We start from the raw sequence: 23,646 nt of genomic DNA, 5'->3' as shown, positions 1-23,646 counted from the left end.
GGCTCCTAATTACTGATTAACATGGTAATTTCTTGGGAGTCTGAAATTAGTATAGGTATAGATAGATAGATAGATAGATAGATAGATAGATAGATGACCTTTCCAAACGCACTTTTATCAAAAACTTCATAAGATTGAACATTCTTCAAATATGTGGGATCTAAAGTTGACATTATCAATATTATTGCAAACATTATAATCAATCTCATATTCATCATGGGGCTTAAATAAATTTTCAAGATCATAAGAAGAATCACCCCAATCATGATCGTTGCAACAAGTAGAGGACATAGCAAAACTAGCATCCCCAAGCTTAGGGTTTTGCATATTATTAGCACAATTTATATTAATAGAATTTATACTATCATCATTGCAATCATGCTTTTTATTCAAAGATCTATCGTGAATCACTTCATGAAGTACTTCATCACACTTTTTAGATTCACGAATTTCAAGCAAAACCTCATAAAGATAATCTAATGCACAAAACTCACTAGCAATTGGTTCAACATAATTGGATCTCTTAAAAAGATTAGCAAGCGGATGAGGATCCATAGATCTTAGGTTCTCTGTTTAGTAATAAATAAACGGCTATTCCAACCATACGAGCAAACAAAAAGCAAGCGGGCAAAAAAGAGGCAAATAGAGAAAGAGAGGGGGGATAGAGAGAGAGAGGGCGAATAAAATGGCAAGGATGAAGTGGGGGAGAGGAAAACGAGAGGCAAATGGCAACTAATGTAGTGTGAGAGATAGGGATTGTGATGGGTACTTGGTATGTTGACTTTTTGCGTAGACTCCCCGGCAACGGCGCCAGAAATTCTTCTTGCTACGTCTTGAGCTTGCGTTGGTTTTCCCCGAAGAGGAATGGATGATGCAGCAAAGTAGCGTAAGTATTTCCCTCAGTTTTTGAGAACCAGGGTATCAATCCAGTAGGAGGCCACGCTCAAGTCCCTCGTACCTACACAAAATGATAGCTACTCGCAACCAACGCGATTAGAGGTTGTCAATCCCTTCACGGTCACTTACGAGAGTGAGATCTGATAGATATAATATTTTTGGTATTTGGTATAAAGATGCAAAGTAAAAATTAAACGCAAAGTAAAAAAAGCAAAGCAAGATTAAAGTGATGGAGATTGATATGATGAGAATAGACCCGGGGGCCATAGGTTTCACTAGTGGCTTCTCTCAAGAGCATAAGTATTCTACGGTGGGTGAACAAATTACTGTTGAGCAATTGACAGAATTGAGCATAGTTATGAGAATATCTAGGCATGATCATGTATATAGGCATCACGTCCGTGACAAGTAGACCGAAATGATTCTGCATCTACTACTATTACTCCACTCATCGACCGCTATCTAGCATGCATCTAGAGTATTAAGTTAAAAACAGAGTAACGCCTTAAGCAAGCTGACATGATGTAGAGAGATAAATTCATGCAATATGAAATAAACCCCATCTTGTTATCCTCGATGGCAACGATGCAATACGTGCCTTGCTGCCCCTTCTGTCACTGGGAAAGGACACCGCAAGATCGAACCCAAAGCTAAGCACTTCTCCCATGGCAAGAACTACCAATCTAGTAGGCCAAACCAAACGGATAATTCGAATAGACTTGCAAAGATAACCAATCATACCTAAAAGAATTCAGAGAAGATTCAAATATTATTCATAGATAGACTTGGTCATAAACCCACAATTCATCGGTCTCAACAAACACATCGCAAAAAGAAGATTACATCGAATAGATCTCCACAAGAGAGGGGGAGAACTTTGTATTGAGATCCAAAAAGAGAGAAGAAGCCATCTAGCTACTAACTATGGACCCGAAGGTCTGAGGTAAACTACTCACACTTCATCGGAGAGGCTATGATGATGTAGAAGCCCTCCATGATGACGGCCCTCTCCGGCGGAGCTCCGGAACAGGCCCCAAGATGGGATCTCGTGGATACAAAAAGTTGCGGCGGTGGAATTAGGTTTTTGGCTCCTGTTCTGATCGTTTGGGGGTACGTAGGTATATATAGGAGGAAGTAGTACGTTGGTGGAGCTCTGAGGGGCCCACGAGGCAGGGGGCGCGCCCTCCACCCTCGTGACCGCCTCTTTGACTCCTTGGAGTAGGGTCCAAGTCTCCTGGATCACGTTCGGTGAGAAAATCACGTTCCCGAAGGTTTTATTCCGTTTGGACTCCGTTTGATATTCCGTTTCTTCGAAATACTGAAATAGGCAAAAAACAGCAATTCTGGGTTGGGCCTCCGGTTAATAGGTTAGTCCCAAAAATAATATAAAAGTGGAAAATAAAGCCCAATATAGTCCAAAACAGTAGATAATATAGCATGGAGCAATCAAAAATTATAGATACGTTGGAGACGTATCAGTATGTACCAGTAGCTATGTGTTTGATCTCTCTCTCTCGTGTTCTTGATTTGGCACGATTTTGATGTATCGCGAGCTTTGCTATTATAGTGGGATCTTATGATGTTTTCTCCCCCCCTCTACTCTCTTGTAATGAATTGAGTTTCCCCTTTGAAGTTATCTTATAGGATTGAGTCTTTAAAGATTTGAGAACACTTGATGTATGTCTTGTCGTGCGTATCTATGGTGACAATGGGATACCACGTGATTCACTTGATGTATGTTTTGGTGATCAACTTGCGGGTTCCGCCCATGAACCTATGCATAGGGGTTGGCACACGTTTTCGTCGTGATTCTCTGGTAGGAACTTTGGGGCACTCTTTGAGGTTCTATGTGTTGGTTGAATAGATGAATCTGAGATTGTGTGATGCATATCGTATAATCATACCCACAGATACTTGAGGTGACATTGGAGTTTCTAGGTGACATTAGGGTTTTGGTTGATTTGTGTCTTAAGGTGTTATTCTAGTACGAACTCTAGGGCTGTTTGTGACACTTATAGGATAGCCCAACGGATTGATTGGAAAGAATAACTTTGAGGTGGTTTCGTACCCTACCATAATCTCTTCGTTTGTTCTCCGCTATTAGTGACTTTGGAGTGACTCTTTGTTGCATGTTGAGGGATAGTTATGTGATCCAATTATGTTATTATTGTTGAGAGGACTTGCACTAGTGAAAGTATGAACCCTAGGCCTTGTTTCAACACATTGCAATACCGTTTATGCGCACTTTTATCATTACTTACCTTGCTGTTTTTATATTTTCAGATTACAAATGCCTTTATCTACCATCCATATTGCACTTGTATCACCATCTCTTCGCCGAACTAGTGCACCTATACAATTTACCATTGTATTGGGTGTGTTGGCGATACAAGAGACTCTTTGTTATTTGGTTGCATGGTTGCTTGAGAGAGACCATCTTCATCCTACGCCTCCTACGGATTGATAAACCTTAGGTCATCCACTTGAGGGAAATTTTCTACTGTCCTACAAACCTCTGCACTTGGAGGCCCAGCAACATCTACAAGAAGAAGGTTGTGTAGTAGACATCAAGCTCTTTTCTGGCGCCGTTGCCGGGGAGGTGAGTGCTTGAAGGTATATCTTTAGATCTTGCAATCGAGTATTTTAGTGTCTTGTTTTATCACTAGTTTTGTTTATAAAAGAAAACTATAAAAAATGGAATTGAGTTTGCCTCATACGCTTCATCTTTTTAATATCTTTCGTGAGTATGATGGTAAGGAAAATTATGAAAAAGTGTTAGAAGAAGAATGCATTAAAATATTTGGCACTAAATCTTTGAATGATGAGCATGATTGCAATGTTGTTAGTATGAACTTTTTGAATATCCATAGTACTAATGATAATTGCACTAGTTATGATGAAAATGTCTCCTATAAACATGTCAATTTTTGTGGAGTACATTGGGTTTGTAAGTACACACCAAATAGGGAAGATAGATATTGCAAGAGGCATAAGTACTTAGAAACTAAATTGTTGCAAGAAAGTCTTGATGATTGTGCTGAAAAATTCAATATTTTTCGCAGGCCTTGTGAACTTTGCAATGAACATGGTCATTCAAATCTCCAATGCAAATTATTTCATGACCAAATCATATCCAAAAATTGTGATAATTTGATTACCCTTGAGCATCATAAAGAGCTTAGTCTTCTTTTGGGGTATGAGGAAATGAAACGTATAACTGAGGGTGTTCCAAAGTTTAATCTTGATAGATTTCTTGATTTTGATCTAGAGAAGATTTATATGTATTGTGCGGTGAATTGCATTGAAAATTCTTATATTGCCAACTACATAAAGAAAAGAAAACAAATAGAAGATGAAGAGAATACTAATGAGAGGGAAGAGACTTCCCAATACCCTCCTACTATTTCTTATGATGAATCAGGTAACGAGGAGGAGCCTCCTATTCAACCAATCTCATTAATAAGGAGCTCCAAAAAGAGGATTGAACCCACACATGATGTGGTGAAGAAGAAGAAAAGAAAAAGGAAGAGAGGTAAAAAGATATCTCTCCCAAATAATGCAGCTCCTATTACTATTGTGCCTCATGAAAATATAATTGTGGAAGATAATGATAGTTCTTATGATCTTGAAAATCTTTTTGGCACTTGCTTGGAAGAATATGATAATTGCTATACTATTGGTGCTATCTATACTATTAATGATGAGAGTGATTATGCTTATGATATGAAAAGCCCCAAGCTTGGGGATGCTATGTTTGATGAATATGATGTTTTTTAGAATACATTTGCTGCAATTAATGTTTTTCCCAAGATTGGGGATGCTACGCTTAATGAAGATGATATTTTTAGTCTCCCAAGTTTTGATATGCAAATTTATAATGATGATAGCATGCCTCCTACTTATGATAATTATTGTGATGATACATATGCTATAAAAAGTAGTGATGATTATATTTATAAAACTTGTCATGATTATGATTACCCTTTTTCTGAACATTACTCTTTTAATGTGGAAACAATTTTTAGTATTTGAGATTCTTATGATACTCACACTATTCCGAATGAGAAGAATTTTGCTTATGTAGAGAGTAATAAAATTTCTATGCTTGTAGATCATGAAAAGAATGCTTTAGGTGCTGGTTATATTGTTGAATTCATTCATGATTCTACTGAAAATTATTATGAGGGAGGAACATATGCTTGTAGGAATTGCAATAATATCAAGTTTCCTCTCTATGTGCTTAAAGTTTTGAAGTTATGCTTGTTTTACCTTCCTATGCAAGTTGATTATTGTTTCCATAAGTTGTTTGCTGACAAAATCCCTATGCATAGGAATTGGGTTATACTTAAATGTGTTAGTCATATTCTTCATGATGCTCTCTTTATGTTACAATTCTTATCTTTCATGTGAGCATCATTGAAATCACCATGTCTAGCTAGGGGCGTTAAACGATAGCACTTGTTGGGAGGCAACCCAATTTTTTTCGTTCCTTGATTTTTGCTCCTGTTTAGTAATAAATAATTTATCTAGCCTCTGTTATGATTGAGTTTTTATGTTTTAATTAGTGTTTGTGCCAAGTAGAACCTTTGGGAAGACTTGGGGAAAGTCTTGTTGATCTTGCTGTAAAAAAACAGAAACTTTAGCGGTTACGAGAATTGCTGCCATTTTTTATTGGAGAGTGATATTTAGTTAATTATTTTTGCAGATTATTAATAGATAAATTCCTCACTTCCATAAATTTATTTGAGAATTTTATGAGTTCCATAAGTATACGTTTGATCCAGATTACTACAGACTGTTCTGTTTTTGACAGATTCTGTTTTTCGTGTGTTGTTTGCTTATTTTAATGAATCTATGGCTAGTAAAAGAGTTTATAAACCATAGAGAAGTTAGAATACAGTAGGTTTAACACCAATATAAATAAAGAATTAGTTCCTTACAGTACCTTGAAGTGGTGATTTATTTTCTTAAACTAACAGAGCTTACGAGTTTTCTATTAAGTTTTGTGTTGTGAAGTTTTCAAGTTTTGGGTAAAGATTCGATGGATTATGGAACAAGGAGTGGGAAGAGCCTAAGATTGGGGATGCCCAAGGCACCCCAAGTTAAATCCAAGGACACCAAAAAGCCTAAGCTTGGGGATGCCCCGGAAAGCATCCCCTCTTTCGTCTTCGTTCATCGGTAACTTTACTTGGAGCTATATTTTTATTTACCACATGATATGTGTTTTGCTTAGAGCGTCATTTTATTTTATTTAGTTTGCTTGCTGCTTGAATAAAATACCAAGATCTGAAATTCTTAAATGTTAGAGAGTCTTCATATAGTTGCATGATTATTCAACTACTCATTGATCTTCACTTATATCTTTCGGAGTAGTTTGTCGTTTGCTCTAGTGCTTCACTTATATCTTTTAGAGCACGATGGTGGTTTTATTTTGAATAAATAGATGAACTCTCATGCTTCACTTATATTATTTTGAGAGTCTTTATAACAGCATGGTAATTTGCTTTGGTTATGAATTTAGTCCTAATATGATGGGCATCCAAGAGGAATATAATAAAACTTTCATATAAAGTGCATTGAATACTATGAGAAGTCTGATACTTGATAATTGTTTTGAGATATGGAGATGGTGATATTAGAGTCATGCTAGTTGAGTAGTTGTGAATTTGAGAAATACTTGTGTTGAAGTTTGTGATTCCCGTAGCATGCACGTATGGTGAACCGTTATGTGATGAAGTCGGAGCATGATTTATTTATTGATTGTCTTCCTTATGAGTGGCGGTCGGGGACGAGCGATGGTCTTTTCCTACCAATCTATCCCCCTAGGAGCATGCGTGTAGTACTTTGTTTCGATAACTAATAGATTTTTGCAATAAGTATGTGAGTTATTTATGACTAATGTTGAGTCCATGGATTATACGCACTCTCACCCTTCCACCATTGCTAGCCTCTCTAGTACCGCGCAACTTTCGCCGGTACCATAAAACCACCATATACCTTCCTCAAAACAGCCACCATACCTACCTATTATGGCATTTCCATAGCCATTCCGAGATATATTGCCATGCAACTTTCCACCGTTCCGTTTATTATGACACGCTTCATCATTGTCATATTGCTATGCATGATCATGTAGTTGACATCGTATTTGTGGAAAAGCCACCGTTCATAATTCTTTCATACATGTCACTCATGAGTCATTGCACATCCCGGTACACTGTCGGAGGCATTCATATAGAGTCATATCTTGTTCTAAGTATCGAGTTGTAATTCTTGAGTTGTAAGTAAATAAAAGTGTGATGATCATCATTATTAGAGCATTGTCCCAGTGAGGAAAGGATGATGGAGACTATGATTCCCCCATAAGTCGGGATGAGACTCCGGACGAAGAAAAAAAAGAGGCCATAAAAAAAGAGAAGGCCCAAATAAAAAATGAGAGAAAAAGAGAGAAGGGACAATGCTACTATCCTTTTACCACACTTGTGCTTCAAAGTAGCACCATGATCTTCATGATAGAGAGTCTCCTATGATATCACTTTCATATAGCAGTGGGAAATTTTCATTATAGAACTTGGCTTGTATATTCCAATGATGGGCTTCCTCAAAATTCCCTAGGACTTCGTGAGCAAGCGAGTTGGATGCACACCCACTAGTTTCTTTTGTTGAGCTTTCATACATTTATAGCTCTAGTGCATCCGTTGCATGGCAATCCCTACTCACTCACATTGATCTCTATTGATGGGCATCTCCATAGCCCATTGATACGCCTAGTTGATGTGAGACTATCTTCTCCTTTTTTTCTTCTCCACAACCACCATCCTATTCCACCTATAGTGCTATATCCATGGCTCACGCTCATATATTGCGTGAAGATTGAAAAAGTTTGAGAATATCAAAAGTATGAAACAATTGCTTGGCTTGTCATCGGGGTTGTGCATGATTTGAATACGTTGTGTGGTGAAGATGGAGCATAGCCAGACTATATGATTTTGTAGGGATAACTTTCTTTGGCCATGTTATTTTGAAGAGACATAATTGCTTAGTTAGTATGCTTGAAGTATTATTATTTTTATGTCAATATTAAACTTTTGTCTTGAATCTTATGGATCTGAATATTCTTGCCAAAATGAAGAGAATTACTTAGAGAAATATGCTAGGTAGCATTCCACATCAAAAATTCTGTTTTTATCATTTACCTACTCGAGGATGAGCAGGAATTAAGCTTGGGGATGCTGATACGTCTCCAACGTATCTATATTTTTTGATTGTTCCATGCTATTATATTATCAACCTTGGATGTTTTATATGCATTTATATGCTATTTTATATGATTATTTGGAGTAACCTATTAACCCAGAGCCCAGTGCCAGTTTCTGTTTTTACCTTGTTTTAGAATATTGCACAAAAGGAAAACCAAACGGAGTCCAATTGACCTGAAACTTCACGGAACTTATTTTTGGATCAGAAGAAGCCCAGAAGACTTGGAGTGCACGTCAGGGGATCTACGAGGAGGCCACGAGGCAGGGGGGCGCGCCCACCCCCTGGGCGCGCCCTCCACCCTCGTGGGCCCCCTGGCGTACTTCTTCCTCCTATATATCTCCATATACCCTAAAATGATCGGGGAGCACAATAGATCGGGAGTTCCGCCGCCAGAAGTCTCTGTAGCCACCGAAAGCCAATCTAGACCCATTCTGGCACCCTGCCGGAGGGGGAATCCCTCTTCGGTGGCCATCTTCATCATCCCGGTGCTCTCCATGACGAGGAGGGAGTACTTCTCCCTCGGGGCTGAGGGTATGTACCAGCAGCTATGTGTTTGATCTCTCACTCTCTCTCGTGTTCTTGATTTGGCACGATCTTGATGTATCGCGAGCTTTGCTATTATAGTTGGATCTTATGATGTTTTCTCCCCCCCTCTACTCTCTTTTAATGAATTGAGTTTCCCCTTTGAAGTTATCTTATCGGATTGCGTCTTTAAAGATTTGAGAACACTTGATGTATGTCTTGTCATGCGTATCTGTGGTGACAATGGGATACCACATGATTCACTTGATGTATGTTTTGGTGATCAACTTGTGGGTTCCGCCCATGAACCTATGCATAGGGGCTGGCACACGTTTTCGTTGTGATTCTCCGGTAGGAACTTTGGGGCACTCTTTGAGGTTCTATGTGTTGGTTGAATAGATGAATATGAGATTGTGTGATGCATATCGTATAATCATACCCACGGATACTTGAGGTGACATTGGAGTATCTAGGTGACATTAGGGTTTTGGTTGATTTGTGTCTTAAGGTGTTATTCTAGTACGAACTCTAGGGCTGTTTGTGACACTTATAGGAATAGCCCAACAGATTGATTGGAAAGAATAACTTTGAGGTGGTTTCGTATCCTACCATAATCTCTTTGTTTGTTCTCCGCTATTAGTGACTTTGGAGTGACTCTTTGTTGCATTTTGAGGGATAGTTATGTGATCCAATTATGTTATTATTGTTGAGAGGACTTGAACTAGTGAAAGTATGAACCCTAGGCCTTGTTTCAACACATTGCAATACCGTTTACGCTCACTTTTATCATTAGTTACCTTGCTGTTTTTATATTTTCAGATTACAAATACCTTTATCTACCATCCATATTGCACTTGTATCACCATCTCTTCGCCGAACTAGTGCACCTATACAATTTACCATTGTATTGGGTGTGTTGGGGACACAAGAGACTCTTTGTTATTTGGTTGCAGGGTTGCTTGAGAGAGACTATCTTCATCCTACGCCTCCTACGGATTGATAAACCTTAGGTCATCCACTTGAGGGAAATTTGCTACTGTCGTACAAACCTCTGCACTTGGAGGCCCACCAACATCTACAAGAAGAAGGTTGTGTAGTAGACATCAGGTACTTGGCCAGCAGCTTGTTGGCCATCATCTGACACATCATCAGGTATAGCCCTTGGCCCCCTTCTCACTTGTTTCTTTGGCAAAATGCCAGCCTTTCTCTTATTGCATCCTTTGATGTTAGGGCAGTGTTCATGGCAGTAGGAGCATGTTATTGTGCCTCCATGTCTGGTCATTACCTTTGTTCCATCTTTCTTTTCAATCTCATAAGGATGCTTTCTCCTACTCTTGTTTGAAGGCCTCCCTACTCTTTTTTTCATAGGCAGGTGGCTTGATTTCACACCCATTCATCTTCTTCCACTCTCTCCTATCTCTGCAAGGCTTGATAATGGGTTTGTATGCTAGCTTGAATGCCTCAATACTGTAGCAGGAGTGCACCAAAGTCTCGGGGTCAATTCTTTCATGTCTGCAGCATGCAACTGCATGGTGACATGGAACTCCACTAAGATCCCACCTCTTGCATGTACAACTCTCTTCCTTGATGTCAACAATGTATGTCATGTTCTTGTTGTCAACCTAGAAAATACCATCACCAGCCCCTAAAACCATGCATGTAACTGACAACTCAATATTCTTTTCAACTCTTATCATATTTTTGGGCATATAGAGCTAGGCCAGTTCTCTGCCTCCTTTCTTTTATTGTAGAATCTGACCATGAGCTGGGTTTTGATCTTGTCAATCATTGATTTGATCAGCATCTCCCTAGCCTCAAGGATATATTTGTTGAAAACCTCACAGTTGTTGTTCATAAGGATATCACACTTAGGCAATTCTCTTTGGAAACCCTGGCCGAAGTGTTTGGTGGTAGTTTCTCAAGCCATGTGTAGGCTTCCAAGCTCATGGCCTTTAGTTCCTCCATGTTTGCAGCCCACAGTTCAGGTGTTGTGCTCCTTGCACACTTCCATAACCGGTTCTTCAGTACATCTCCTTTGTGTGTTTGTTGAAAATTCTGCCATATATGCCTGACAAATGTCTGTGCTCTGAATCAGGAAAGTGCAGCCTCACTCCCTTGATCAGCCCCTTTTGCTTGTCTGACATAATAGTCCATGGCTCTGTATTGAGTATTCCCAAGTCACTCTTCAGGTTTGACAAAAACCATTTCCATGTATTAGTGTTCTCTACCTCCACAACTGCAAATGCTAGAGGGTAAATGCAGTCATTGGGATCCATCCCAATAGCACACAACATAACACCTCCATAATTGCTCTTCAAGTGGCATCCATCTAAACATATCACAGGCCTGCAGGCTTGCATGAAACCCCTTTTGCAGGCATCCAGAGAGAAATAGCAACTTCCAAATATGCCATCATTGACACCCACATAGAAAGAGCTACCTGGGTTTGATGTTCTGAATTCTTGTGCATAATCCCACATGTTGCTATACCGCTCTAACTCATCTCCCTCAAGGACCTTCTTGACTAGTCTCTGAGCCCTTCTAAGTTTGCTCCTTGTAGCTATCATGTTCCATTCCTTCTGAACCACCCTTGCAAAATTCTTCATGTTCATGTTTTCATCTGCTCTGAAAGAATCAATATATTTTCCTGCCATGAAGGGAGCAGTGAATGACTTCATGGACCATTTATTTATGCAGGTATGCTTTGGGTTGTATTTCTTGACCGTCAAGCATTTTGTTCTGCCATCAAATGATGCAAACAAAGACCAAGGGCACCCTTCTTCACAAATGGCTTGCAGTCTTTTCCTATCATTTCTGGGGCACTTAATGTCAACCCTTTCCCTACAGCTGTACTCTTTGATACCTTTCCTCAGTAACTCAACACTTGCAAATGTCTGACCCACTTGGAACTCTGGTTTAGACAGGTCTTCTTCTCTGAAACATTTGAAATTCAGCTTAACCTTGTCTTCATCAGAAGAAGGCAAACACATGTCCACATCTTCAACAGGATCATCAGGTTCTTCTTGGACTGCTAAACCTTTACCTTTATCACAATCAACATTTATGTCAAACAAGTCATCATCATCTTGCAGATCAATATCTGAATCAACAAGTTGTGGATTGAAATCTTCATCAGAATCATGAAATGCTGAATCACCAACTCCATCTTCTGCATCCATGTTTAAAACCCTACAGGTTTTCCTTCTGCCCCTGAACTCAAATTGAAATGTATGAATATATTCTCCTAGCTGAGGAGGACCTGGTATGTACTCCTCTTCTTCTGACTCTTCCTTACTTTCTACCTCATACAATTGATCTTTCTCAGTCTGCTCCTGTAACACTTGCACTTGCTCAGCATTTTCCTCTTGCACTTGGAGTTGAAGTGACTGGTCCTCTTACACTTGGTCAGAATGATCCTCTTGCACTTGCAATTGATGTGACTGCTCCTCTTGCACTTGCTCCTTCTTAGGCCTCAAGCCACTGAATTTGGCCAAAGGAGGATCCTCATCATCATAATGAACTGGAACAGGGGAAATATATGACCTCATGTTGTCATCATGATTAAGAAATATCTGCTGGAAATGGTTCCCATTCAGAACACAATCCTTCATGTTCTCTGTCATTGTGTTGTCCCCTAACTTAATTTCTCTTAAAACATTCTTATACACTGTCAGTCCAGGAACACACCAGTAAGCCCTGATCCTGCCCTCAAACTCATACCCAATTTCCTCCATCAGACTGGCAACAACTGTAGGTGTCCAATTATCTATATCATAGTTTTCATACCAAATGGAGTGGCCCTTATGATAATCCCTATGCTTGCCTGAACATAGGAAATAGCCACCATGTATGACCTCAACGGAGAAGTGGTTGCTTAGGGGTCCTGGAAAACAATGGAAATGACAAAATGTTCAGACAAACAGTAATAACAGAGGGGAAGAGACAACGTAACTACACAATGACACAACCATGCTATTTGAGAGCATCTGAGCTAGGAAACTGACACAATGTAACTGCACCAGTCCAAAAAATTGTCAATGTTCAGACAGTAATAACAAAACTGTCAATGTTCAGACAAAAATGTTCAGCCACTTGAAGACATGACCCAACCATCCTATTTAATAGCATCTTTGCTACAAATAGCTCAGTGTAACTGCACCAATCTAACCAAAATGTCAATGTTCAGACAGGTTCAGAAATAGATAATTTAGACAGGTTCAGACATTGAAAGTTCAGACATTTCCTGAACAAAAGCATGGAATTCATGGCATATCCAGTAAACAAATGTATGATCTTTCACGTCCAAAAGCATGTTCTTTTAGGGGATCTGGCAAACAAATGATCATCTCATTAACAAAACAACATATGGTCGATGCATGTAACCTAATTGAAGCTAGCATTTTCCGCCAAAAAAACAGGGCATACCCTTTGCCTAACAATTCGAGCAATCAAAACCTTAATTACCTCTGTACAACCATAGTTCATCTACAAAGAACCTATCGAAAGGCCTCATGAAACCCTAATTTGGATTTGCCACTAACTTCACCATCCACGGCTAAAAGCCTACATGCGCACCCCATCCATGACCAAAAAGAGGGCCAACAACCCTAAACCCTACCCCATATGCGCAACTGAGTAGGACGTGCACTCTTTCCCGGAGCTAAAATGGACAGATCGAGCAGAGAAGGTGGTGACGACGGCGACGTACCATACAACGGCGGCGAGGCATGCTCATCACAACGGGTGGGAGCGAGAGGGACGTCACGCATGCCCCTACCAAACGGAGCAGACGGCGGCGGCTCGGTGGCCGATGACGAGCTCATGGCGGTCGTCGCCACAGTCGGCCACGCCGGCGAGCTCGAGGTCGCACCTCGGCAGCGACGACGAACGGGGGAGCAGAGCGACTTGGTCTGGTCGGTCTGGTCCGACCAGGTGGGCTAATGTTTTATTCCCTGGTGATTTTGCAAAAGACCCCCCCCCCCTCCCGCATTCCCCCGAATGGATCGGCCCAGAGCGTTTGGTGATGAGCTGGCGGTCAAAGCCCGCATGGACATGCCAGTCAACCGCCAAATCAGCACGTACGTAGAAGAAAACGTATATTGGACCGTAGATGACCACATGAGATAAGTTTGAGGACTGTATTTTGGGTATTTCTAAGTACAAGGACTAAATCGGCCAACACGACGAGTATGAGGACCTGAAGTGAATTTTTTCTCTTTTGACAAGCAAAAATAGATGAATAAATCGCTGGCGTTTTTTTTTTTGAACGGTAGTGGCTTCCTCTGGTCCACGTTGAAGTATTTCCCATCATGTCGACACTTTCTGCGAAAAAATAAGAAACAAATGCAAGCGTCACGTGAGCACGCAGGCTAATTAAGCGTCTCCTGGTCGCTGCAAATCGCGGCCATGGACGACGGGGACCTGGACTTCTCCTCCATGTCCATGGGCAGCTACTTCGACGACTTGCTCGGGGGCACGGCGGAGCACCTCGCGTGCTGCACCCACACCCACACCTGCAACCCGCCCGCCCACGACCTCCCCCACACCCACACCTGCCACCACGTCCACTCCAAGTTCGCCGCCTCCGCCTCCTCCGACGCCGCCGCCGACTCCCCCACCGAGCCGGAGGACGCCCACGCCACCTCCCGGAGCAAGAAGCGCCGCCCCTCGGGCAACCGGGCGGCCGTGCGCAAGTACCGCGAGAAGAAGAAGGAGCACACGGCGGTGCTGCAGGAGGAGGCGGCCCGTCTGAGGGCTATGAACGAGCAGCTCACCAAGAAGGTCCAGGACCACGCCGCGCTCGAGGCCGAGGCGGCCAGGCTCCGCTGCCTCCTCGTCGACGTCAGGGGCAGGATCGAAGGGGAGATCGGCGCCTTCCCTTACCAGCGGCGACCGGCCAAGGGCGACGGCCCGGGCTCTGCTGGCCCGGTCATGATGAGCTCATGTGGCTTCGTACGAACCTGTGAACAGCCTCCTGTTTGTTTTCATCATTAGTAAAAGAGTAGCAACAGAATTTTACTTTGGATACGTTGCCTTCTGAGATAAATTTTATGCCATTGTCGTTTTCTTTTTATAAAAAGCCTTCTTGGCTAGCTTTATTTCCATTCAATCATAGTTACTCCTTCCGTTCCATAATATAAGACGTTTTTTAACACTACATTAATATCAAAAAACATCCTATATTATGGGACGGAGGGAGTGCATTTGATGCTAACTCAGAAAGAAAAGTCAATTGGGACCAACAATATCGTACTAATTGTTATTTAGAGTAATGCTAGAGTCAGGGAGGAATTGATTATGGGGTTCACGGATTAACAGACGTGGGCGATTGGGATTGGACAAGAGGGGAGGATGGGGTCCATCCCCGCTGAAAATCGGCGGAAGAGAGATTAGTTAGAAGAAAATCACGTAAAAGCCTGTAAAGGGTCCGTGTGTGTAGGATTATCGTGTTATTTAAACTTATTTTGTAAAAATGACAGAGAGTGCAAACCTGGGAACGGGTACAAATTAAACAAATTTGCCAAAACCCGCCAAACCAAAAAATCATACCTCTAAAGTCAAAGCCTAGGCATTTTTTTCTTTTAGGAAAGAAGGACTGCCCCCGGCCTCTGCATCAGAACGATGCATGCGGCCATTTATTAAAAATAATCGTACAATAAAGTCTCGATAACAAAAAGGCTTTCACAGAGCTAGAAACATGAGAAGGATAGCCACAACCGGCGGAAAATAGAGAAATAGGCAACTAAACACCTATCCTATGGCATGACCGACATCCAAACCGGTTGAAGATAGTCCGCGCTACCATTTCCCATCGGGTAGACCCAGTAACCAAACGCTCCCTAGCCTTCGTCGGAGTGAGTAGCGACCACATACAGATTAAAGCAGTGGCCAGTTCAGGGGGGTGTCAGTGCACGGAAATGGCCACGACGGGGACTTGGGGAATGTATTCGAGTCATTCAATCCAACCGAGTGGATTGAACCTGTGGGTGAACACGTCAACTAGAACCATTTCAGTATGTGCAGTTTCATCTGCTCAATTTCTTTTCGCCCCCTAATTTTGCTCAACCCGCACCGCTCTAGTCCAATTTGTTTTCGAGTCCATCACACAATTCATAATGAAACCATGTAAAGACCCGCACCGAAAAACCCATATAAACCGACACCATTTTCAGGATGGTTTTTTTTTCTTTCTGAATGATAACAACAAACACTATTTACCGAGCTAAAAATACATTGTTTACCAAAAATGTCACTATGAAAGGTGAAGAGTATAAGAAGGCTAGCAGGGACCAGAATCCACAATATGCCCTCATAGTCGTCCATTGGAGCCCCTGGCCGAGGAGAAAGGTACAACCGCCGAGGGAGAAGATTGCCAAAGGAGGTACCACAACCAAAGACAAACCAATCATGTAATTTGTGTTAGTTTTTAAGCCAAAAATGTTTTGTGCAGATTCCACTCCAACAGCTTTTCTTATAAGCTATGAGAACAAAGTTGCGTCTGGAAAATTGACAAGCAGTCATACTCAGCGGAAATTTTCATCTCTATATATTTTCCCCCTATGTCAGCCGTTTTCTCAACCTGAAGTTGCACCTTTTTCTTTTGGCTTGTTCTTCCATTCATGGGGGAAAGTGCAAGTTTAACAGCATACATATGCACGTAGGTAGTATGTGATGTAGTTATATCTCAATTTGCGATAAACTACATGTCTCCATTTCACTTTTTTGTTTACAAGGTGACTATGATCCAACAAATACAGCATATATTTCTTCCCAAGGTACTCGAATTATAAAGATACAAGAGAGCTAGTTAGACAGATTCCGCAAAAAGTAAGTTATAAATTAGACAGGGTAATTAAATATATTTTGCATCTCTCTTCTTTCCCTTTCCCTTTTCTTTTTCTTTCTACCCCAATTAAAAAATAGAAGACAACTTTTCTTTTTTAAGAAGGAAAAAAATAGAAGGGAACTGGTTCACTAATTACATGTTCTACCCAAGTTGGCCTGAGGAATGTCGTCATTATGTGGCCATACCCACGGCATGATCACCATGTGCTCACTCTCGCATCCGGAGCAAGAAATGTTGTCATCGTCGCAACACCATGTGGTGTGACCAGCAACGTAGTACGGACGCGTCCCTGTCCAAAGTCTTTATCGTCGCTCCCCTCCACTCCAGGATCGACCAAAGCAAATTAATCAACGCGTATGCATGGAGACGGAGACGGGCATCTGCGACCTCCCGCCGGACTGCCTGGCCCTCGTGGCCTCCCTGACCTGCCCCGGCGACGCGTGCAGGCTGGCGGCCACCGCCAGCGCGCTCCGGGCCGCCGCCGACTCCGACGAGGTCTGGGGGAGCTTCCTTCCGGCGGACTGGGCCGACGTCCTCGCGCGGTGCAGCACCGCCGGCAGCCGCGAGGGTGAAACAAAGAAGGAGCTCTTCTCCCGCCTCTGCGGCTCCCCCGTCCTCCTCGACGGCTGCAACCTGGTAATCTTTGCTGTTGCAGACTTAATTGTTAGTAGTACCATTCGAAAGATCGATCACGAATGACATTGGCATCGATCCGCCGGCCGGGCGAGAAGAGCTTCTCGCTGGACAGGCGTAGCGGCGGCAAGAAGTACATGATACCGGCGAAAGCTCTGTGCTACGGGTGGAGTGGCTACCCCTACGGAGGCCTCGCCTGGTCGCACTGCCACCCTCACTCCAGGTTTTGCTTTCGTCCCATTTCGATAATTTCCGGTTGAATTTCTGTAGATTTAGGCAAGTACTGTGGAATTAGGTGGTCGAGATCTAGAAAACTTTAATCACATGATGTTTCCTAGTTAAACAGGTAAAAGATTATTAGGAAGTAAAGAAAATAATTTAGATTGAGTTGGACATTCCGGACTTCGGGTGGATTATGAGAATCCTGTCTGCCCAATCTATACACTTATTTTGTGTGCATATTTTAGTATTTGTTTGATCTGCTTTGCCTGCTTTTGAGGCTAATTTCTGCAGCACATTATAAATTAAGCGTAGCACTAAAACACAGTTCAACAACCCGTAAACTAAGAATTACCCTTTCTTTTGTCTTGTAGATTCCGTGAGGTGGCTGTTCTATCGCACCTGTGCTGGCTGGACGTGTATGGCATTTTGAACACCAAAAACCTCCCGGGCGTCGGTAGAGGCTATGCCGCCTATCTAGTATACAGGGTGCATTGGTTGCCAACTCCAAACACCGCTCAAAAGCAACGCGAAAAAGCTACAGCATCCTCTGCCGCCGCCATCTGCAACCATGAGTGCAACCATCTGGTGCCTCATAACTACTCGCGGTCTCCGTTATGGGACTGGGATTGGGAACTCGATGGATCATCGTCGTCGTCTACGTTGGTAGCCATGACCGAGAAGAATCAAAGTCGGAAGCGGCGGCTGAAACCTGATGGTGTTTGCGTGAGGAGCGACGGACGGTGGGTAGAGCAAGAGATCAAAATAGAGTTGGACGAGCAGTGTGTGGAGGGAAAAGAGAGCAATATTTCCGTTGAGTTCAGAGGGTTGACAGGGTCGCATGGGTGCCAGATTATCATAGAGGGGATCGAGGTAAGACCGAGAGCAATGGAGAGTCGAAAGCATGTAGATGCTGCTTAGATAGATAAATTCAGTCGTATTGTGAAGTTTGTTTGCATCAGTATTGCAATTTGCAACTATGTTGTAAACTTGATATCTTAATTAATTTTGTGCCTTATGTTCGACTAGTGTTTTGACAACAAAGATCCAGAACAAAGCCCTCATTGCATCATCTAATTGGATAGTTATTAAAGAGCATAATTCTTTGGCTTTTGAGGTTTGAAGATAAAATGTTTTCCTAGTTCATCTATCCAGAAAGGAAACACATTTCTCCCCTCTAGTGAACTTTTTCCAAATCCACAAACTTTTTTCAAAAAAATCGAACACTCTAGTGAAATTTTTTCAAATCCATGAACTTTTACAGTTTACATGAAACTATTTTTTCAAAACCCATGAACATTTTCAAATCCAGGAAAAAAAATTCAAACTCATGAATATTTTTTTTCTAATTATCGACTTTTTTCACAGAAAACCTGCCTCTTTTTCTTTTTTGGTTCATAATTTGTTTCTTTTTAGTTTTTTTTGCTTTTCCTTTTTTTCGTTTCTTTCTTTCCCAAAAATGCTTGTGCTTTTAAAATTTGTCAACAAAATGGTTGCCTTTTAAAATTTTGTTCAAAAAAATAATCATATTTTAATAAATTGTACATAAATTCCCAAGGAAATGTTCGTGTCTTTAAAAGTTGCTCAGAATGACAAAATACAAACATTTTTAAAAAAGAGCGAACAAAATTTTGACCGTGAACTTTTTTTAAAAGCGCTAACAAATTGGAATTTCATAAAAAATTGAAAAAATGAGAAAAATGAAACCAATTTTTGAATTTCCCCGAACTTTTTTGTATTTGTGTAAAAAGATTCGAAAACAGGAACATTTAATAAACCCCAAATAAATTTTGAATCCGCGGGCATTATTTGAAACTTCTCAATTGTTTCTCAATTTTTGATTTTTTGGAAAAACGGAAAGATTTTATGAATTTGTGAACAAATTTTGAAAACAGATACATATTTTGAATAGGTGAACTTTTTTTAAAGCCACGAGCTCTCGGCCAGCCGAAGAGGCGCCTGATGGGAGCGATGTCATCGCCTAGTTGGGCCGAGGCCTAAGCATTTTTTCTTTTATATTATTTTGTTTATCTTCTCTTTTTTCGTTAATTCATTTTCTCCATTTTGAACTTTATTTTTATTTTTGAAACCTGTTAAGAAATTCGAAATATTTTTTGAATACCAAAATAATAATTTTAAGTCAGTATTTTAAATTCTTTTTTCCTTCAATTTTTTATTAAATGAATGCTTTTTAAAAAATCATTTACTGCTTAAATTCTGGTTTAAAATACTTTTTTATTCAAACTTGACATGGATGTCTACCTTCTTCCAAAAAATCACTGGTTGAGAGGAGTGTGCTAGACTAGGCCAAACGGATGTATCCATGAGCTTTTATAATTTGAATGCTTTGGTTATTTGCTATTTCCATCATTATCAATCAACATGAAATTTTTCTTATATCATAACCATTTTTTGAACTGTAAATTTTACAAACTTGAACACTGTTTTCCGAAATAGTTAAGAAATTCCCGACAGATTATGTTGAATACAAATTGCAAACCAAGTATTTTTAAAAAAAATTATGAACCTTTTCTAAAACACAAACATTTCTTAAATTTGTGAAAAAAATATATAAAGTGGGAATGTATACATATATTTTTTGCGGGAAAAACTTCCAATCTATTCATTTTCAATCATGATAGTACAAGGAAAAGTAGAAATAATGAAAATTACATCTAGATCCATAAACCACCTAGCGACGACTACAAGCACTGAAGCGAGCCGAAGGCGCGCCGCTGTCATCGCCCCCCGCCCCTCCCCCCTCACCGGAGGCGGGCAAACGTTGTTGTAGTAGACAGACGGGAATTCGTCGTGCTAAGGCCCCATAGAACCAACGCACCAGAATAGCAACCGCCACAGATGAAGAGTGTAGATCAAAATGATACAACATGAAGACACATGAACGAAGACGAACGACAAACAGATCCGAGCAAATCCACCAAAGACAGATCTACCAAAGACACACCTTCACACGTCCACCGATGATGCTAGACGCAACACCGGAACGGGGGCTAGGCGGGGAGGGGCATGTATCCAGTGCACCAACACTTGTGGTGCTACCGGTGCACCGGATGCCGTACAACATTTTAAAAAATCCGGAAAAAAATTGAGCACATTGACATAACATCAATGTATGTCGTCACAAAATTCCGTATCAAAATTTGAATATTTTTTAAGATACAAAAATGACATCAGTGTGATAATGGGTCAAATCTAAAGCCCAACCTATATTATGTACTATCATTGTTGAATTTGCCATTTTTGTTTTAGGAGCTTTGTTTCGAATTTTGACTTAAAATTTTGTGACAATCTACATTAATATTGTGTCAATGTGCTACAATTTTTTCAGAATTTTTCAAACATTTAAAATGTGCGACTTGAGTTCGGTGCGCCGGTAGCACCACAAGTACCGGTGCACCAGATATTCTCCCAGGCGGGGAGACCTTTATTCCATTTTCAGAGAGCTGCCGCCGTCTCGCCTTTCTGAACAGGACACAAGTCCTAACAAGACTTGAAGAAAGATCTAAAAACAAAGCCCCCCACCGGCAAGAACCGAGATCCACTCCGCCTCCATGGCCCTAAGGCCACCGGAGACGAGACGGACCGGCACTGACGCCGGCGGGAGGCAAAGAACCTTAGCTTTTTGGAGGCAGCGGCTGGCTAGGTCAAGTCCGCCTCTAGGGAACATATACATACATGACACAATGGCTGTTCTGGGGACACATACACATGGACCAGACAAAAGGCATGAACCTATTACGAACAAATTAGAAGAAATGACATGTGCGCACAGATCGATATGAGATTTGCACATACATCCACGTGGGTAGTTACCACGTGCCTTCACACAACAAATCTACACACACAGAAACGTTGAACAACTTCACTAGTACAAAGTACAAGCTACACACACAGAAACGTTCAGAGGTGAAAGGAGTTGTGGGCATGCTGAATGAGCAAGGGAAAAATCTTTCAGTTTTGGATCCTGTGATCGAAGAGGTGAAAGAGCTTCTAGCCTTCTACGCACGAGGCAGGAATACAAAGTAGGTTGGGCGCTCAGCAAACAGCGCAGCGCATGCACTTGCTAGGGCAGGTGTTAGTAATAATCAGTGTCAGATCTGGACGCTTCAGCCTCCTGATTGTATTTTCAGTATTGTAGCTTCAGAAATCCCTGGACCTTTTGAATAAATTGCATGCATGTGGTTGACGTTAATAAAAAAAAACAACGATGACCGCGACATCTACAGGCAACAACTAATAACATATTTCGTGCTTTGTATAGCAGTAGCGGTGGTGTAGCCTGAGGTTTTTTTTTTTGAAACACAAATGTATTCCATTACCCAGGCAAGCTGGACTCGCCAGCGACAAGTTTTTTTACATGGCTCGGAAACGGATCAAGCCAAATCTGATAGCTCTTCCGCTTCATACATACACCATGAGCAGCTAAACAGTGTGCAGAAATATTACATGCCCGTGGGCAGGTTTCTACTTTACAAGATTGAAAAGCTGATTGCAACACTGCTCTTATCTCTTTAAACAGCACGCCTAGGCTTGAGTAGTCGTACAGGTCGCTTGTGATTGCCTGCTTTAGAGCAACTGCATCCGTCTCTAAGATGACTTTTTGGCACCCCATTCTTGACGCTTCATTCACAGCATAGAGCATGGCTAGAGCTTCAGCTTGTAGTGGTTCAGCAACATTTTCCAAACTCCCTGCTCCTGCAACTAGTGCAATTCCATGATTATTTTTTATGGTAAAACCCCACCCTCCTGATTTAGTTGATAGCCTAAAGGCTCCATCAGTATTAATTTTAAGAAAATCATCAGGCGGAGGACACCAAACCTGGTTTACAGCCTGCACATTTTGCTCCTGTCGCTTGATGTATTTTTTGTATTCCAACAAGTGCAGCTGAACTGAATATATAATTTCCTCTTCAGTCCTAATCCTTTCTCCTTGATTAGCTCTGTTTCTTTCAGACCACCATAACCACAAAAGGATGCATACTTTCAGACATTTTTCCTCTTCCATGTGCAAGATATCCTCCACCATCGAGATGGCATTTGGGCAATTGAGAAGTTGCATCCGACTTTCTTCCAACAATGCAGTTCTCCAAACGGCCTTGACAAATTTGCACTTTAGGAAACAATGACCTCCATCTTCATCCATTCGATGGCATACTGGACATCTTGTATCCACTTCCATTCCTCTATTCTGTAGTTTCATTCTTAGAGGTAAGCTATAATGGGCCAGTCGCCATAGGAAGTGCAGGATCTTGTTGGGCAAGGGCAACGTCCATAGTTTCTTCCAAAATGTTATCCTATGCTGATCATTCTTACTTGATGACGAAGCTCCACCATGTGCAGAGTTCCTGGCTTGGTTTTCCAACACTACTTGATATGCAGATTTTACTGAAAATATACCCTTTTTGTCAAAATGCCAGGCAGGAGTGTCCTTAGCACCCTCTCGGATCGGAATTTGGACAATTACCTCTACATCTTCTTTGTTGAAAGTTTGATCAATCAGTTGTAAATCCCATGTGCCAGAGGTAGGGTCAATCAAATCTGAAACCTTTGTGATAACATGGCTGCCTTGCTGAGATGTTACTCTCCTAGAAACACCCCTTGGTAGCCAAGGATCTGCCCATATATTGATATTGCGTCCATCTCCTACTCTCCATATGATTCCACTTTGCAACACCTGCACTCCTTTCAAAATGCTTCTCCAACTATATGAAATGCCATCTCTTGGCCTCGCTTGTAACAGATTCTGATTTGGATAGTATTTAGCAGCCATCACTTGAGCGCATAGGGAAGATGGGTTTTGTAGCATTCTCCAAGCCTGCCTTGCCAACATAGCTAAGTTGAAAGAATATAGGTCTCTAAATCCCAGCCCTCCATCCTTTTTTGGTTTTGTGAGCTTGTCCCATCCAACCCAGTGGATTTTATTTTCTTTATCCAATTGACTCCACCAAAACCTCGCAATAAGAAATACCAAGTGGAGCTTACTATAAACTTGGGTTTTGTGAGCTCCACCAAAGCTGGGTTTTGGTGACTGGAGCTCCATCTTTAGTCGCACGTTGAAATACCAAGTGGCCCGCCACCTGGTGGGTTGGCCCAATACCGACACACTCGGCCATACACAGCCCATGTATCGGAGGTCTCGTCGCTGGTCATGTCCTTTCAAAGATGACCATCCTACCCTTTATTATAAAAGGGTATGGGGTAATCTTAACCATTGATATGTTTAGGGGTGTATCAAAGCAGAAGTGTTG

At 41.4% G+C, this 23,646-nt stretch overlaps 3 protein-coding genes and 1 pseudogene across 3 annotated transcripts; 2 read left to right on the top strand and 2 right to left on the bottom strand.

Moving 5' to 3' along the window:
• The window catches only part of LOC147962200 (uncharacterized), a 40,449-nt pseudogene extending 29,915 nt beyond the window's left edge, over positions 1-10,534 (bottom strand).
• Positions 10,535-10,700: 166 nt separating this feature from the next.
• On the bottom strand, positions 10,701-11,858 carry LOC147962199 (uncharacterized). Its single transcript, XM_087534083.1, has one exon. It carries the CDS (start codon positions 11,856-11,858, stop codon positions 10,701-10,703), a length of 1,158 nt encoding a protein of 385 aa, XP_087390209.1.
• A 2,158-nt stretch (positions 11,859-14,016) lies between these two features.
• LOC125521302 (basic leucine zipper 19) lies at positions 14,017-14,924 on the top strand. The gene has a single exon (XM_048686354.2). It carries the CDS (start codon positions 14,086-14,088, stop codon positions 14,671-14,673), a length of 588 nt encoding a protein of 195 aa, XP_048542311.1. The 5' UTR covers positions 14,017-14,085; the 3' UTR covers positions 14,674-14,924.
• Positions 14,925-16,743: 1,819 nt separating this feature from the next.
• Positions 16,744-18,395, top strand: LOC125521188 (F-box protein PP2-B11-like). The gene is made up of 3 exons (XM_048686241.2): positions 16,744-17,161; positions 17,257-17,381; positions 17,752-18,395. The coding sequence occupies exons 1-3, from the start codon at positions 16,886-16,888 to the stop codon at positions 18,296-18,298; spliced, it is 948 nt and encodes a 315-aa protein (XP_048542198.2). The 5' UTR covers positions 16,744-16,885; the 3' UTR covers positions 18,299-18,395.
• Positions 18,396-23,646: the final 5,251 nt, after the last annotated feature.

The sequence above is a fragment of the Triticum urartu genome, chromosome 7A (genome assembly GCF_056163025.1).
Source record: "Triticum urartu cultivar PI428250 chromosome 7A, HENAU_Tu73, whole genome shotgun sequence".
NCBI lineage: Eukaryota > Viridiplantae > Streptophyta > Magnoliopsida > Poales > Poaceae > Triticum > Triticum urartu.
This window is presented reverse-complemented; position numbering and strand designations above follow the sequence as displayed.